Source organism: Dermacentor silvarum, chromosome 6 (genome assembly GCF_013339745.2).
Source record: "Dermacentor silvarum isolate Dsil-2018 chromosome 6, BIME_Dsil_1.4, whole genome shotgun sequence".
Taxonomy (NCBI): Eukaryota; Metazoa; Arthropoda; class Arachnida; order Ixodida; family Ixodidae; genus Dermacentor; species Dermacentor silvarum.
Genome location: NC_051159.1, coordinates 168597836 through 168615492, shown reverse-complemented (window position 1 = coordinate 168615492; position 17657 = coordinate 168597836). Strand labels below are relative to the sequence as shown.

Genomic DNA, 17657 nt, shown 5'->3' with positions numbered 1-17657 from the left:
ACACAGTGGTTTCCATAAGGTGTCGTGTCTACTCCTATGCTCTGCAAATAGCAACCCTTGTAAGGTTTCGTTATCCATGATAAGGCTTGATAATGATAACTGCTTTAATATGATGCGGATGGCTCTGTACGTACAAATTGTCTAGTTGGTATATCTGCGGTCCAGGCTAAAGGACGCTGTCATACAGTAACCGGAAGATACACTAAGTACTTGAGAGGTTTTGAACGATTATTTATTTATTTCTGATATACGTAGAAAAGTGAGCCCCTTCAGGTTGCTACTTTTCGTTCAGCTTTGTTGACATATATTCTCTGTACAGTGCATAAAGCGCCGACAGCCTGATTGCTCCTCTTTTTTCTCATGAATTCGGCTGACGTACACCCATGATTCGCACAGAGCACGTATAGCAAAGTGTAACTCAATGTCGAATGTTTGTAGAATGTTGCGTTGCGATGAGGGTTCTGCTTGAGATTACAATGTTTTTGCCTTAGATGTTCACCTAATACGTCCTGTGGTGTTTCTTTTTTGCTAAGTATACCAAACAAATCTGGCGCTACTTCGTATGCGCGCCGCCAGTTCGGCGGTTCGTTCAATATGCAGGGTATTACAAGCATTTGCTTATACTTCGCCCTTTCGGCTTCGAACAAACTTGCGATATTTCATGTTAACACAGTTTCTCATCGCAAGTTCCTTTGGCAATAATTAACCTCGCTTAACCTCTAATATTTATACTGTCATGCAGTTTTCAGAACCTTACAAATAAACGTAACTGCTTAGAACATACAAAATACGACAGTATGCCACCTGAACCTGAACTATAGGACTAGCGACCCGAATACACAAAAGTGTCGAGACCTAATTATGTACTGTAAGTTTGTTGCATTTGTTGTAAATGCATTTGTTGTGAACGTAAACCACTCACCTGCTCTGTAGAAACGGTATGCGGCTAGCCAGCAGCACAGATGGGCTACAATGACAGAAGTTGTAGTCTACTGTCAGCGAAGACATGCCAAACCGTGTAAAAATCGATGTCCTGCACATTGTACTGCTGTGTGTATTGATAAATATTAAACCTGTTTATTGTGGGGATACACAAGGGGACAGAGCTTCGAATTTTTGTGTAACGCTTCCTTTTGATGCCCTAAGGCCAAACTAACGCAATAAAAAAAACGCTAGCATACTTTATTAGCTTCAATTTCATTTTTTAATGCGGTTAGCATTCCTAGGGTGCTTCACGTACTTTCCGGGGCCTGTCTCAAACCGTTTTCCCACCAATCTCGGTCACAGGTGTAATCGGGGCTGCTTTGCTGAGTGAACAGGGTTCAAAGCTAACCGCCGGGTCAACTTGGATCACTGGGTATATGCCACTCGGTCTGCGCTTCTCTTCAATGAATCTCTTTGATACCAACTTGGATAGGTATACTTATGTGCCACGGGGTATTTGCCGGTCGACAATGACAAAAAAAATATCCTTTAAATTTCTTCGATGCTCGGCAGACTCGAAGCCGCGACACGCGCGGACTTTACGGTGGCGCCACTGGATGCCGTAGCGTGTGCGGTGGGATTAATGAGATTAATGAAATGTATTAAATCAAGTAGGCTAGGTAACTATTTGTCACCGCCCCGTTTCAAAGGGGATGACATTAAATCATCTTCTTCATCGAATTGCAAGAGAGGAGCCCGGCTGGCATACACGTTTGGGCGTTGGCATTACGGCGTGTGTCTACACACTGCTTCGTGCTAATCGCGTTTGTCGGCTTTCTTTATTTAATTTATACCCGATGAAAAACCGTGCTGTGCCATGAGATTAGCAAAAGAAAGACGCGTATGGCTGTGCTTCGTAGACCGACGTTCTTGAAAGCACCTTAGTACGTGACGCCGTCTAGAAATGGCTGCTTAATTAGTGACAATATCAATGCTCAAATACGCACATGCGCAAGCACGTGCCGGTATACGTCAAGGTCAGACCGGTTAGTGAGCCTATATTGTTCAGAAGTATCCCGGAGGCACGTGAAACAGCGGCGGTGCTGGCACGGGCTGCGGGAAGCGGTGCACGGGGAACAGGGCGGGCCGCAGCGGCGGTACGGTGGCAGGTCCCGGGGGACGCGGCGGGCCACGCTGCGCCTCGTCGTCCTTGGAGCGTGTCCTCTTGGACGAGTCTGCGGGGGGCTCCGATTCCTCCTCGGAGGGGAACGGCGTCTCGGGCTGCGCAGAAACAAGGCCTCGGATGCGACATTAAACCAGGCTTAGGCTATTATGGTGGCTGGCTGACCCCAGACGCTAGAGCATCGGAGTCCCACATATTTTCAGTCACAGTTGGCGGGAAGCCGCGGTGGCACAGTGGATATATGGCGTCGCGCTGCTGAGCTCGAGGTTGCGCGTTCTACGCCCGGCAGCGGCAACCGCATTTCGATGGGGACTCCCTGTAGAGTGTACTCTACTCCCGGGAAGCAAAAACGCTCGTCGGGTATCGTGCTTTGGGTGGGAAGCCGCGGTTGGCACAGTGGATTATATGGCGTCGCGCTGCTGAGCTCGAGGTTGCGCGTTCTACGCCCGGCAGCGGCAAAGCATTTCGATGGGGACTCCCTGTAGAGTGTACTCTACTCCCGGGAAGCAAAAACGCTCGTCGGGTATCGTGCTTTGGGTGCTATACGCAAACACCAGGAAGCAAAAAAAAAAAAAAAAAAAAAAAAAAAAAAAAAATCGCAGGGTCTCTTATGTTATCTCTAAGACGACTTGAAGGCGAAAGCCCATGTGCCAATGCATTAAAGACAGACACATGACGCACATCCCCCCCCCCCCCCCCTTAATTCCCAACTACTTCGTTCAGTCATCCCCTTAATTCGCTTAGCGTACTTCGCTTAGTCATCCCTCTTAATTCCAAAAGTCGAGGATTCGACTCCCACCCGAGGTGGTACGTGTTCCAGTGTCCTAATTAACTCTATCTTAATTAACTGCGCCTCAATTAACACCAAAGGTCGTGGGTTCGAGTGCCTTCGCTCTATTTTAATTAACTGTGCCTGAATGAACTTCGCTTCAATTACCACCAAAGGTGATGGGTTCGACTCCCACCAAAGGTCGAGGGTTCGTAGCCTTAATTCACACCAAGGATCGTGGGTACGTTCGACTCCCACCAAAAGTCAAGGGTTCGCAGCCTTTTTGTACCTTTCATGTCGGCGACGCGTTTTCGCTCAAGGTCGACTGACTAATGAGACATATAAGGCTTTCGCCTTAGTAATCCGGAGCCCTTTATTACGGCATCCCTCAGGACCAACATGCGCAGTTTCAGTACGTGAAACCCCACATTTTATTTTTTTTTTCACAGTGACAGATGACAAGACATTTGGCTCTAGAACACGATAACTGGCCTGACGAGTGGAAGGGACAAGTGACGAAAACCAAAAACAAAATGGTGCGCTAAAAAAAAGCCTCCGTTTTTTTTTTTTGCTTTTTTTATGGCAACAAGGACTGCTTGGGCGTTCGGCGCAAGGCCTAAAGGTCTTCGCGGCAATTTCTAGGACTGACAGCGGCCAAACTGCCAGATGACAGGTGAAAGTTACCCATAACGGCAGTGCACGACGCCAGTGCACCAGTTAAGAGCACGGGTTCAGATGTATATCACTGCTGCCACCAAAATTATATGGTGGCAGCAGTGATATACACTCAGCAGTGATTTCCGTGCTCACGTTGGTTTCGACGGGAATTCAGGGCGCAGGCTCCTTTCCCAAGCGTATCACCCCTGAAGGAAGCCGAACGCCAAGCCGGGGTACGCTTGTACCCTTTTGAACCAGTGGGTGCCCGGCGGCGGTGGGAACCAGTGGGTGCCCGGCGGCAAGTTAACTTTGTGCTTCAATGCATAAAACAGCTTTTCCTCAAAAAGTTAACTGGAACGCGCATACATTTCGTCGGACACGTTAAAAATTAATATCTCGAAACTGGTTCAGTCCTGAGAATTCGTTCCAAGTGGATACGCCTTGCGAACTCAGTGGCTATAATTCGTAGATTGAAAGATGTGCCGTAAAATCATTGATTAAAATGTTAACTAGCGTAATTATGTTAATTATTCAATTAGGCGTTTTGATTTCTCGTGGAAGTAATGGCCGCCTCATCGAGTAGCTTAGATCAACGATTATAATTGTGCTATCTGCCACAGGCAATTTTTTAAAATTTGGTGCAGCTAAAATGAAACACCCCGTAGATCACACCATGGTAAAAGAACACTACATTCCGCACGCAACAACACTTCACGCCACAGCGTCAGCTCTTAGTATCACTTTGCCTTTGTTCTCTTTATTTTTCGCGCCATCCGCTAACATAGTTTTAAACCAATGTAACCTGCAACCATATACGTATAATAGTTCGCGACAGGGACGTACGGACTGGCCATAATTGATAAAGCAATTGCTCACACAGCATGCTGTAATGCAAGCGTATAGGGTATATATACGTCAAATGCCTCACCTTGAATCCGTACCAGATCTCCCGAAGCTCCCCGCGGCACCATGCGATGAGAATGACAGGAATCAGCGTTGCGGGAACAAGGTACAGCAAGGCGGGCTGGGCCATCTTCATAATGTACAGGCCAATGAAAGTGACCACGAGACCGACGCCGTAGGCTGCGTGTAAGGTTGTTGCCGGCATGTGCCACGCGTACATTTGCTTTACTTACATCAAGGCGTTAAGGGCCAAATATACACACGCACCGGTTACGCTGGTCACGTAATAGAGGCAACCTTGGGACGCTATCAAGTCGAAGCTGTGCACGTAGGCCACGAGAAAACCTGTCAGTGCAGAGGAAGGACAGTATATGAAGAATGCAATAGATTCAAAAACTACTATGCGAGTAGGTGCCGCATCGGACGGCGCAATTCGATAAATTCGAGTATATATCAAGTTCGGCTGAACTTTCTGGTGCACCTTGCTGCCTGTGATCGGTCCGTTGCGAGAGCAGCACAGATTTCAGAAATCAGTTCAATCATCAGATAACTTTACGTAATCGTATGCCGCCATGGGCACATCAAAGCAAATTTAAGAAATCGGCGTTATCTAACCGGGAATAAGGATGTCGCCGAATCCGAGCACCGAGTACTCCCCGAAGCAGGCGCCGATGTCCTCGTTGCTCAAATGCGGCACTCGCATAACCATTGGTATCTGCTCGTCGCTGCCGCCACCTCGAGCCACTTCCACCATGATGCTGTCTCCTTTCTGCAAGCACAAGACGAGACCACTTCGCTTGTTTTGCCGATGCTGCATGCGGCGCTCAAGAAAGCGCATAGTCTCAAATTTAGGGATCTATTCGGAGCACACAGGGTAATAATCTGGCAATAATCCAAGCTCTTTCAAAAACGAAATTTTCTAGCCTACATGTTGGAAAGAGATGGCGACGATCGATATGTAACGGAGCGCTACTATATTGTAGTTCCTACAATATTACGGGTAGCGCAATATTGCGCTACCCGCAATAATGTGGTGACTCCATGCATTTTTCACGCCATAGCTTGCAAAACGTAAAATTTGCATATTACGTGCTACATGGTTCACCTGAAGGCCTGCAGTGGCACGCTGTTGCTGCATCGGCAGCACTCGTCGCCACTATACCAACGTTGCCTTGAGGGCAGTTCCAACATGTATCGTTTTCAAAGCTATCAGCATTCAGTATGCACAACGAAGAATACTTCAACCAGAGCCGAACTGTGACGCTCTCTTCCCGTTATGCCCTGAACCGAGTCCAAATTCAGTAAGCATGCTAATCTAAAGGTTAGAGAAAACGTTGTGCAAGCTACCCAGCGGCAACTGATTCGTGCTATTTGAAGACAACTAGCTTCAACTGTGCAGAAATATCGGCGGGAAGATATGACCGATATTTGCTTGCCTCCATTACAGCTACCCTACACAAATAATATTGTTACGCGAACGAAGGATTGAGTACTGGAGACTATTTACAAAATATATTTACACAGGATAGCTGCAGCGCTGGCCAGTTCAGCCGACAGCTCGAGAGCAAAACGCAATTCGTCTTCTTCGTCTGGGCGCCCGCGCGCATCGTCCATAAGAAACACGCAATATGCATGTATCATTATCCCCGGCGGCAGAAGCACCGTCCCGGTGCATCTAAATGTCAGTGGGTACAGGAGGGTAATATGGTTTTAGGCGTGCGACATGCACAACGTCAGTGGAAGTCGGGGCAGATGGGGCACTGGTACTGACTGGGGCGATTTCATACGTAACTGGAGTCACGGCACGCAGCACTCGATATGGGCCTGTGTACCGAGACAGGAGTTTTTCAGACAGGCCAACGTGACGAGTCGGTGACCACAGGAGTACCAGAGATCCAGGCGAAAAGTGAACGTCTCTGTGATGTCGATCGTACAAACGCCGCTGGTTCGCTTGGGAGGTCAGGAGGCGAGCGCGGCCAATTTCGCGAGCTTGGGCAGCCCTGGTGATGGCGTCAAGTGCATATTCGCTGGTCTCTGCTGCGGCGGTTGGAAGGGATGTGTCCAGTGGCAATGTGGGTTCTCGGCCAAACAACAGAAAGAACGGGGAATAGCCGGCAGTGTCGTGGCGCGAAGAGTTATATGCAAATGTGACATACGGTAGGACGAGGTCCCAATCAGTATGGTCAGACGAGACATACTTTGCAAGCATGTCTGTCAGGGTTCGATTGAGACGCTCCGTGAGACCATTGGTCTGTGGATGGTAAGACGTAGTCAGCTTGTGCCTGGTTGAGCAGGACTGCAGTATGTCGGCGATGACTTTTGAAAGGAATGTGCGACCACGGTCAGTGAGCAGTTGGTGTGGAGCTCCATGCTGCAGAATCACGTCGCGTAAAAGAAAATCGGCGACATCTGTGGCACAGCTTGTTGGAAGCGCTCTGGTGATGGCGTAGCGCGTGGCGTAATCTGTCGCCACAGCAACCCACTTGTTGCCAGACGTTGATAGAGGGAAAGGGCCAAGTAAGTCCAAGCCAACGCGAAAGAACGGCTCCAAAGGAATGTCGAGCGGTTGAAGGCACCCGGCAGGGAGCGTCGATGGTGTTTTCCGCCGCTGGCATTTATCACACGCCGCAACGTATTTCCGTACGGAGCGGGCGAGGCCTGGCCAAAAGAAGCGTCGGCGAATCCGGTCGTAGGTGCGGGAGACGCCGAGGTGACCTGCCGTTGGAAAGTCATGAAGTTCTTGGAGAACAGCTGACCGGAGGTGCCGAGGAATGACGAGGAGTAGGGCAGGACCGTCGGGGCGGACGTTGTGGCGGTATAATACACCATCCCGGAGAACAAACAAATGAAGGGACGAATCAGAAGGCGAAGATTCCAAACGATCAATGATGGCGCGCAAGGTGGCATCACGGCGTTGCTCGTCGGCGACTTGTGGCAGCCGAGAAACCGAGAAAACGCAAGCGTCGGCAGCGGTGTCAGGGTCGGCGGGTGGTTCGTCCACTGGATAGCGTGATAAGCAGTCTGCGTCTTGATGTAGGCGGCCCGACTTGTAGACTACCGCATAGGAAAATTCTTGTAGCCGCAGAGCCCAGCGACCAAGCCGGCCGGTAGGATCCTTGAGTGAGGAAAGCCAGCAGAGCGCGTGGTGGTCCGTGATTACAGAGAAATGCGTGCCATACAAGTACGGGCGGAATTTAGAAACCGCCCAGACGAGGGCCAGGCATTCACGCTCTGTAATCGAATAGTTGCGCTCCGCTGCTGTGAGGAGGCGGCTAGCGTAGGCGATAACACGATCGCGTCCCTGTTGGCGTTGGGCTAAGACGGCTCCGATACCGTGACCACTGGCATCGGTACGGACCTCTGTAGGGCAGGACGGGTCAAAGTGGGCCAGAATAGGCGGCGTGGTGAGAATGTTGGTCAGGTGGGAAAACGCGGCAGTTTGAGCGGGACCCCAGGTAAACGGCACGTCCTTCTTCAGAAGATCCGTAAGTGGTCGGGCAATCGCTGCGAAGTCTTTAATGAACCGTCGGAAGTAGGAGCAGAGTCCTACAAAACTTCGGACGTCTTTGACAGACTGAGGTACAGGAAAAGACGTGACAGCACGAATTTTCTCCGGGTCTGGTTGAATACCGGAAGCGTCGACGAGGTGGCCCAGCACTGTAATCTGCCGACGACCAAAGTGACACTTCGAGGAATTTAGTTGGAGCCCAGCCTCGCGAAAGACTTGAAGAACAGCTGATAAGCGCTCGAGGTGTGTCTCAAACGTAGGAGAAAATACGAGAACGTCGTCTAGGTAGCAAAGGCATGTTGTCCATTTGAACCCTTGAAGCAAAGAGTCCACCATACGCTCGAATGTGGCTGGGGCGTTGCACAGACCGAATGGCATAACTTTGAATTGATAAAGACCATCAGGGGTGACAAATGCGGTCTTCTCTCGGTCCCTCTCATCCACAGAAATTTGCCAATAACCAGACCGAAGGTCTATTGATGAGAAGTAGTTGGCACCGTGGAGACAATCGAGGGCATCGTCAATGCGATGCAAGGGATAGACGTCTTTTTTAGTAATTCGGTTTAGATGACGATAATCTACGCAGAAGCGCCACGTGCCATCTTTCTTTTTAACAAGCACAACGGGCGACGCCCAAGGGCTCGACGAGGGTTCAACAATGCCCTTGGCAAGCATCTTGTGCACTTCATCTTGAATAACCTTACGCTCTGAAAGAGAAACTCGATATGGCCGGCGATGAATAGGACTGGCATCACCAGTATTTATGTGGTGCTTAACATTTGAAGTCTGGCCCAACTGTCGATTGTTGAGGTCGAAGATGTCTTGGTACGAAACCAAAAGGCGACACAGAGCTGCTGCTTGCTCAGGCAATAGGTCCGCAGCAATCATGGGACTAAAGGTTTCGTCACGGCAAATAGCATCCTGTGGACATGGTGAAGACTCGGAGCAGCCGTCTACGGAAAACGCCGTGACGTGGTCATCTCCTATAGCGCGCAGCGTTGCAACCGATATGCCTTGGGGTAGAACTTGCTTTGTTAGTCCAAAATTGACGACGGGAAGGCATGTCCGGTTATCGACGACGGTTACGGCGGAGTGGGGCACAGTGATATCGCGCAGCAAAAGGACATCAGGAACAGGAGTAGCGACGTAATCACCATCGGGCAGAGGGAAAGGGCACCAAGGGCAGAGGTACGGGGGTCGTTACCCCGCACCTCCACCAAAATGTTACGCGAACGAAGGATTGAGTACTGGAGACTATTTACAAAATATATTTACACAGGATAGCTGCAGCGCTGGCCAGTTCAGCCGACAGCTCGAGAGCAAAACGCAATTCGTCGTCTTCGTCTGGGCGCCCGCGCGCATCGTCCATAAGAAACACGCAATATGCATGTATCAATATCTACGCGGCAGCTAAACGCCAACCGTCGCGCGTGCCTTGTCGCACTTGCTGCGTATTCACCATGAAGTTACCGCATTTAACGCTTCTTCACGACATTTCCTGCAATATTTTCAAGTGCATGCTTTCAATATAAAAAAGAGAGTAAGTCATGTCTTGCTTCTCCACTTACACCTGATGACTTGGCGAAACTGCCGGTCTGGTTGTGTGGCGTTGATTTCTGTATGACGCAAGGCACAAAGAACAAAAGTACAAAGACTTCTTTACAAATAATTCAGGAACTCTTTCATACAGAAAGCATATAGCCGAGCTAATTTTTGTTCACGGCACTGTAAGGTCACTCACCGGAACCAGGTATGGTGTGACGAATACGAAGAAAATATCGTAAAAGAAAAGCAAGACCAAAAGAACGCAAATAACCTGCAAGAAAAAAAAAGGATTGAATCAATAAGTGCTTTTCTAGAAAAGAGACATACCTATATCATCACAGGTGTTACCAATTCTTTGCGTGGAGACGGTTACAAGCATTCAGGATGTCGATACTGACGGCGAAATTACCAGGCTATACAACACACCTAAAGATACCGTAGGAAAAGATCTACTGCGTTATCAATCTGTTCCTGGCATCCCATCCCAATATCTTTTTAAATAAAGACATTCTGTTCCTCGTATCCCATCCCAAGATTTTTTTTTTTTTTATAATGACCGACCGTCTCTTTTTCGGGCGCTTTACAATGTGAAGGAGAAAAAAGTTGATGGAGTCGTATAGGGTTTAGCGATGAACCGATAGTCCTTTAGTATCAATTGCTCTTCGCGATAATTAGCAACTTACTTTTTTTCCACGATTGCCACTCTTAAATATTTGCGAGGAAGTCTCGAAGTTTCTTGCAGTTCCCGGGTGGTCTCGCGCCTACGTTGTGTCTACCTACTGATGTGCAGCAGTTCGCTCTGATATTGGGCGCGCAAGCTAACCGTTTGTTTCGGCGCTGTCATTCCCCCCCCCCCCCCTTCCCTTTCGGTGCTAGAAAACGTGCCCTCCTCCCCCATTTCCGATTTCGTCATCTATCTCACCGGTATTCGGCCAATACGGAACACGCTTATTTTCGCACCTAGTACAGTGCAGGTTAGAAGTGACAACGCATTCAATACGAGAGAGCGCAATTGTCAAAGGAAACAGGCGACACCTGCGCACTGCAAAAATGCCTAGAGTATGATGCACAGCTTTTAGAGTGATCACCATGAGGTTAGGCAGGCGCAAGGTTTTGATCATGTAGATGCTGAAGACGACGCCCAAGAAATCCTGTAGCAGCCAAGATTTAGAGTTGTGGCGGATGACGACCCACGAAAAGGCCAGGCCAATGGAAAACAAGATCAGGAACACCTGGCGCACCTCCAGTGAGCCGTAGAAGCAGGGGAATGCGTAGTTTGGTAGCCTTCAACGGGAAGATGGACAGAAAATCAGGCGTCGCACTTGCATAGTCACCACACGCAAAGAACACGAGTTTCAACACAAATATTAACTAAGCAGGGAGAATTAGTATGTATACATTTGGCTGTTTTGATATTTTACACAGTTTCAATGCGAAAGTCGGGCGTTGATTTAGAGTCGATAGTAGGAAAGAATTCTTCTGTTCTAGTGCATGCATGGCAGCACTAGAACTAGAAATTTACACCTACGCACGCACGTAAATGCGCACACGACACCCTCAATATACGCACGCACGCAAGCACAGAGACATAACTGCACATCACTACACATCTATACCGACGCAAAATCGCACATCTGCAGCGTCGCCTTGTGACATCTTGCGCAGCGCTATATCTACTAACCATGCACGCGCATGCGTTACAAGAATAAAACTTGTCCGGTCATCTACGAGCACTTCGGCGTTACCGTCACTGGCTTTCTGCATTTATTAACAAATCGCAAGCTGTGCAGCCACAAGCGCCGATATTAAATGTTGAGAACTGCACATTTATAACCATGGCTAGCACACTGGCAGTAAAAACACCTAGGTGAAGAAAACAGCGAGACACAGGTCAAACGATAAGAAATCACGGTAGAACACATCTCCCACTCTGTTTCCGTTGTCTCAATGTAACTATACCAGCTTACCCGACTCGTATCACAGCTCACAGCATTACAGGAAATGTACCCATTATACGCTACGTATTTCACACATTATGTGTCTACCCGTGTTAGTCTATGGAATTGATATGAAGCAATCGTGTCAAATGTTCCCATCCTTTGACATACTACCGATGAATTGCATTACAGTTCACTTCAAAATGCAATGCGCGGACTGAGCGAGTGCGCGAAAAAAGGAAGCCAGCAAATTGAATGAAAAGTGAATGAGTGACCAGCACCATTACAGAAAGGCATGCTTACCTTGCTGTGCCAAAAGGTAGCATGTAGAACAAGGGTTCAAGCACTCCGATGAGAGCAACTGTCGACGCGAGCACGAACATGCCAATGATCAAGTACACTGGAAGTAGAGAGTAAAGTGAATTGAATTCTGGCGTTTTACGTGCCAAAACCACGATTTCATTATGAGGCACGCCGTAGTGGGGGACTCCACATTAATTCTGACTCCCCACCCCAAGGGATCTTTAACGTGCACCCAATGCACGGGACACGGGCGTTTTTGCATTTCGCCTCGCATCGAAATGCGGCCCCAGCGGCTGGGATTTGATCTCGCTCACTCGGGCTTAGCAGCGCAACGACAAAGCCACTATGTCACCACGGCATAAAATGGCACGAGAGAAGCATGGACGAGCTTTATTTAATAGGTATATTTCGTGTGCCATTTTCTTTATGTTAACTGTGGGAAGTTGAAATTGAAGGTGACAATCAAAATCTACACCTAAATAAGTACGATGATCAAATGCTGAGATCGAGTGACGGTTGATGGAAATGGAGTGAATGTCATCAGGCGATCGCTGACGGGAAGGGAAAATGACAAATTTGGTCATGTTATGATCAATTTGCAGCTTATTTTGTTCACACCATGTCGAGATTTTCACAAGGGGTTCATTCAGCTTATTTGCTAGCGATCTGAAAAAATTGTCGCAGTTTCACCCGAAAGGCGAAGCATCAATTGCGATAGCAAATTAGTAGAGAGCTATACGGAGTAAGGATAGTATTTTTATCAGCTGTATAAACTTGGACATGCAGCAGCACCAGAAACGCGCAGAACTGTTGTCGACGCCGTCGGCGTTTTGCCCGAGTTCGCATTGAACGCGCGCGGCGTTTTTATATAAATACGCATTTCGTGCCGCCACTAAACATCGCCTCCCCTCTCTCTCTCCCTCCCGTCTTCCCACAGCCTTTTGCGCGACGGAAACCGTCGCGTTGGCTCTCTGTATATGGAAAGGAGGAAAGAGACGCTTAATTCTGCAGCCCTTCAGGGAGCACGGCACAGAACGCGCGTTTCCTCTTCGACGTACGTTCGCTCCCTGTGAAAGCGCGCGTCCCTCGCGCCCTTTCACTCGCACATACAGCGTCCGGAGCGCGGCGACGATTTCATCTCCATTGACGTCATACGGAACCTCACGGCGACGGCGACGCCGACGGCAGAAATCTGCTTTGGAGTGTCCATATAATTGCTATCGCAATAAAATGCCTTCCCAGCAATACATTTGTATTTAAAAGGGAAGTGATTTTAAGGGGATCAGTGTAAGCTTGGTCTTTGTAAGCTAGCTTTCCCACGTTGTGTGTTGCAGTGAAGCCTACTCATAAAGAAAATCGTGATGCGAACGGAGCCCGATAACGCTATCGCGTCCCACTCTTAAAGGCGAAGCTTAAGCATCCTCCAATTTTATTGCGATAGCAATTATATGGACACTCCAAAGCGGATTTCTGCCGTCGTCGTCGCCGTCGCCGTGAGGTTCCGTATGACGTCAATGGAGATGAAATCGTCGCCGTGCGCCGCCGAACGCTGTATATGCGAGTGAAAGGGTGGTGGTGAAAACATTTATTTCGCTATAGAGGGACAGGAAGTATGCTTGGACCAGCCCGTAAGGGACTGGTCCTTACAAATACTGGGTGGAGGTCCCTAGTTCGGGACGCCAGTGGCGGTAGCCGCCGCCCGGGCGCGCCCAACTAAGGCTTGTTGGGCCTGTAAGTCGTGGCAGCCGAGCAGGGTCGCCTCCCAGTCTTCCCGGGTTGGGTTGGGGATGGGGGGGATGGCCGGGTTGGAGGGGCAGGCCCACACCATGTGATAGGTGTCTGAAGACACCGCACCACAGTGTGGGCAGTTGCCACTAAAGGAGGGGTCAAAATGCTTTAGAACTGCCGGGCACAGGAAAGTATTCGTTAGAAGGCGGAGAAAGAGCCGCTCATCCTCCTTCCTAAGGCCTTTAGGCCTTAGGAAGGAGGATGAGCGGCTCTTTCTCCGCCTTCTAAGGAGTGAAAGGGCGCGAGGGACGCGCGCTTTCTCGGGGAGCGAACGCACGGCGGAGAACAAACGCGCGTTCTGTGCCGTGCTCCCTTAAGGGCTGCAGAAGTAGGCGTCTCTTTCCTCCTTTACCATCACCATATATGTAGAGCAAACGCGCCTTCTTCTGACGCACGAAAGGCCGTGGGGGGGGGGGGGGGGGGGAGGGAAGGGAGGCGACGTTTAGTTGCGGCACCAAGTGCCTATTATTGCGATAGCAATTATATGGACACTCCAAAGCAGATTTCTGCCGTCGGCGTCGCCGTCGCCGTCGCCGTGAGGTTCCGTATGACGTCAATGGAGATGAAATCGTCGCCGCGCGCCGAACGCTGTATGTGCGCGAGGGACGCGCGCTTTCACGGTGAGTGAACCCACGGCGGAGAACAAACGCGCGTTCTGCGCGGTGCTCTCTTAAGGGCTGCAGAAGTAGGCGTCTCTTTCCTCCTTTAGAATCACCATATATGTAGAGCAAACGCGCCTTCTTCCGACTCGCGAAAGGCCGTGGGGGGGAGGGGGGGAGGGTGAGAGAAGGGAGGCGACGTTTAGCTGTGGCACCAAGTGCCTATTTATATCAGAGGATCCGGCAACAGTCACCAATGCCGCACGCATTTTGTGCGAACGCGGGCAAAACGCCGACGGCGTCGAAAACAGTTCTGCGCGTTGCTGGCGCTGCTGCATGTCCAAATTTATACAGCTGATAAAACTACTAACCTTACTCCGTATAGCTCTCTACAAATTTGCTATCGCAATTGATGCTTCGCCTTTCAGGTGAAACTGCGACAACTTTTTATATCAGAGGCTCCGGCAACAGTCACCAACGCCGCACGCATTTTGTGCGAACGCGGGCAAAACGCCGACGGCGTCGACATCAGATCTGCGTGTTGCCGGTGCTGCTGCATGTCCAAGTTTATACAGCTCATAAAGCTACTATCATTACTCCGTATAGCTCTCTACAAATTTGCTATCGCAATTGATGCTTCGCCTTTCAGGTGAAACTGCGACAACTTTTTTACAGGAGCAATTTAAGCCGTCTTATATCACAATGTGAAGGCCCCAGGACCTTTTCTTTATTATTTTATTAATAGTTTGCTGTTGCTCCGAGGCGCGCGCGTGTCCAAAATTTAGAAAGGTTCGGTTTTCAATATTTCCCTCAATGTTGCCTAGAACCAAAGTAAAGCGAAACACCATCAGAATCGAAGGACGCAAGAGTGGAACGCGATAGCGTTCAGAGATCCCTGGCTGCGTATCAGGCTTTTTTCTCGTATATTCAAATTACAATCCGACGCTATCACGCCTGTAGGTTGTGGTTAAGTCGTACTTTACGATTTTCATGAGATTTTACTTTGAGAAATTCAATTTTTGTTCACTAACTCCTTGCGCCACACGGAGGGCCGTGTGGTCGGAGTGATTCGGGATGATGCGGTTCGGCACGATTATTTCCGCCAGAAGCAGATGCTTAATGCCGACCGCCGACGCCGAATTTTCAGCGACACGGGGCTCTTAACGCTCTCGCGTTAATATTTAGCTACCGCTTGTTTTTTGTCTGCGTAATTCCGTAGAGAACCGAGCCGGCCACCTGTGGAGAAGTACAAATTGGGCTGCATATAAGCAGATTTGTTGTATGAGTGGTATGTGTAGAGCTATTCTGCAAAGCAACAGCAGCAGCAGTAGCAGATACGGTCAGCAAAGTGTGGGAGGATTCGTCTAGAAAGCGTTGCTTTAAAAGCCAATTTTGTATTACTGACTGCATATTGAACTAGGAGGTTGTTTTCAAGATTTGAAGCCTCACCGTATTAGAGTCACATAATTTTTTTATTAGTGACTTTTTGGGGCTTGCCAAAATAGAGCGATTTCAAAGTATGCGGCCCGGCGTGCCGACATGCACGTCGGCCGCGCACTCACCGAGATACTGGATGAAGAGGTAGAGCAGGATCAACGTGCCGCACATGAAGGCGACAAATAAGACCATGGCCCTGGGTGTCAATTGCAGGTCAACGTCCTCCCCAATGTCGATCTCTTCGGGCTTCTTCACCACCTCGCCGGCTTCGTCGACGCTAGCTCGTCGGCCCTCATGCTGGGATTCCTCTGCGGCAGCCACAGGATGGCTCGCCTTATAGGCGTGGTAACGGTAACTGCGGCAGACGGTCAGCAAGGCCTTGATCAGAGCGTTTGTTTGGTTGTTTGTTTGTTTGTGTAGAAAACACATTATAGGCTCTGCATCAGACATTGACTAAGGGGAAGTCACAATAATAAGTTCGAAAAGCTTAACAATGGGAACAAATATACAAAACAAGAACATCACTAACCATGTAAATTTCTTCAAAAAAAAAAAGAATAAAGAACGCTAAATAACATCGAAGTACAGTACACGCGTAGGCGTGACTGTGCATCACAAACGAGGAATTGCAACAAAATCTGTACAAAACTAAAAAAAAGGACACAAGCACATCTGCAAATAAAAAACCCACAAGGCAGATTCTGAAAAGCACGAACAGGTGATCGCAGAATTTTTTACGATTTGCTGTGAGTGAGCGAACTTTATTCGGTCCACAATAGACGTGTTTGTCTTGTTTTCTTAGCTTCAACGTATCGTGTGTGGTATATTACGATCTGCTGTAAAAACTTTGCCGGGAATGCCATTCCAGTGTGACATGGCACGAGGCAGAGTAGGTAAATTGAAGGTGTGTCCTTCCGAAAGTGCGCTTGAAAGTAAGATAATTATGTAATCACGACGACGTGCGTGCGGGGGATGCACAAAGAGTGCGTTTAGCGTTACAGTAAAGACATTCTTCTTATTTGTAAGTATTCGCAATGTGCTTAACTAGAGTTTGATTTTGTCATTAGTTACAGAAATATACGACACGTATTTAACAAGATCGAGAAACCTTTCCTTATAAAGGACCAAACTTTAGTCGACAGAGCGATGAGAAAAACATTGCAAAAAGATTGACTAAAAAGAATCCTTATTCGGCGTTGATGGCATCATATTTAGCTTTGCTATAATTATAATTACGTTTTCTTGACGCTGAAGCCCTATAAACGACAAAGATATCTGCAGTAATCGTCGAAACAGTTTAGGGTCACTGAAGTCATCTGAATATAATACGGAACATAGGGTTTCAGGGAATGTAGTTAGCGCCAAGACTCAAACGTTAGCATCCCGAGTGGGTCAGTCAACTGCTTAAAGTATATTACATTCAAAAGTTAACCGAAATCGATTGCAGCGCTACGAGAGGACGTCAACTGCAGCCAATCAATTTGGAGGAATTAAAATCGCCTAACAGATAAACATTACCGGCTGCACATTTCTGCACGGCATTAGCAATGCGTTCCCATAAGCTATTCACCAAGGAAAGGCACATTTCCTGAGGGTGATAACATACACCAAATAAATGTTTTTCACAAGCATCCGCCAAGCAGCTCAGATATTTCAAATGTGGACGCGGTATATAGTAGTGCAAAAGACGAAATGCTTTTATTTACTGCGAGCAGGACTACACTTTTATCACTGCGGTCATGTCAAGATATGTTAACTCCTGTCACGGTCGCAGAAAATTTCACTACCAGTGATATTCCGGTGAAACCATGTTTCCTAGAGAGCCTACATGTGCTTGCACGTATGCTTCTTAATGTTTCCGTAAAAGCAAGAAAACAGTTGGCTAAAATGCAAACAAAAAGAAGGAAGAGAAGGCATGCACAACGCATAGTACTGGTGTAAGCATAGTAGTTCGCTTAATGCAGACATAAACGACTTTCCAAGTTACAGAATAAATACAACCTTTAGCACAAATACAACAAGCAGATATTGTTAACAAAATGTTTAAAGCAGGCATATTCCCCAATCCTCTGACAGTTGGTAAAATAACACCTGCTTACAAAAA

The 17657-nt window shown here is 48.4% G+C and overlaps 1 protein-coding gene across 1 annotated transcript in view; it reads right to left on the bottom strand.

The window, feature by feature from the left end:
* Positions 1-1989: 1989 nt before the first annotated feature.
* Positions 1990-17657, bottom strand: part of LOC119457031 (signal peptide peptidase-like 2B) — a 34893-nt gene continuing 19225 nt past the window's right edge. The window contains exons 5-12 of the mRNA XM_037718855.2: positions 15679-15908; positions 11730-11826; positions 10578-10773; positions 9686-9760; positions 5052-5205; positions 4704-4781; positions 4462-4616; positions 1990-2205 (exon numbers count right to left, since the gene is read on the bottom strand). Coding sequence (XP_037574783.2) covers positions 1990-2205; positions 4462-4616; positions 4704-4781; positions 5052-5205; positions 9686-9760; positions 10578-10773; positions 11730-11826; positions 15679-15908 — 1201 coding nt within the window. The remainder of the gene's footprint in view (positions 2206-4461; positions 4617-4703; positions 4782-5051; positions 5206-9685; positions 9761-10577; positions 10774-11729; positions 11827-15678; positions 15909-17657) is intronic.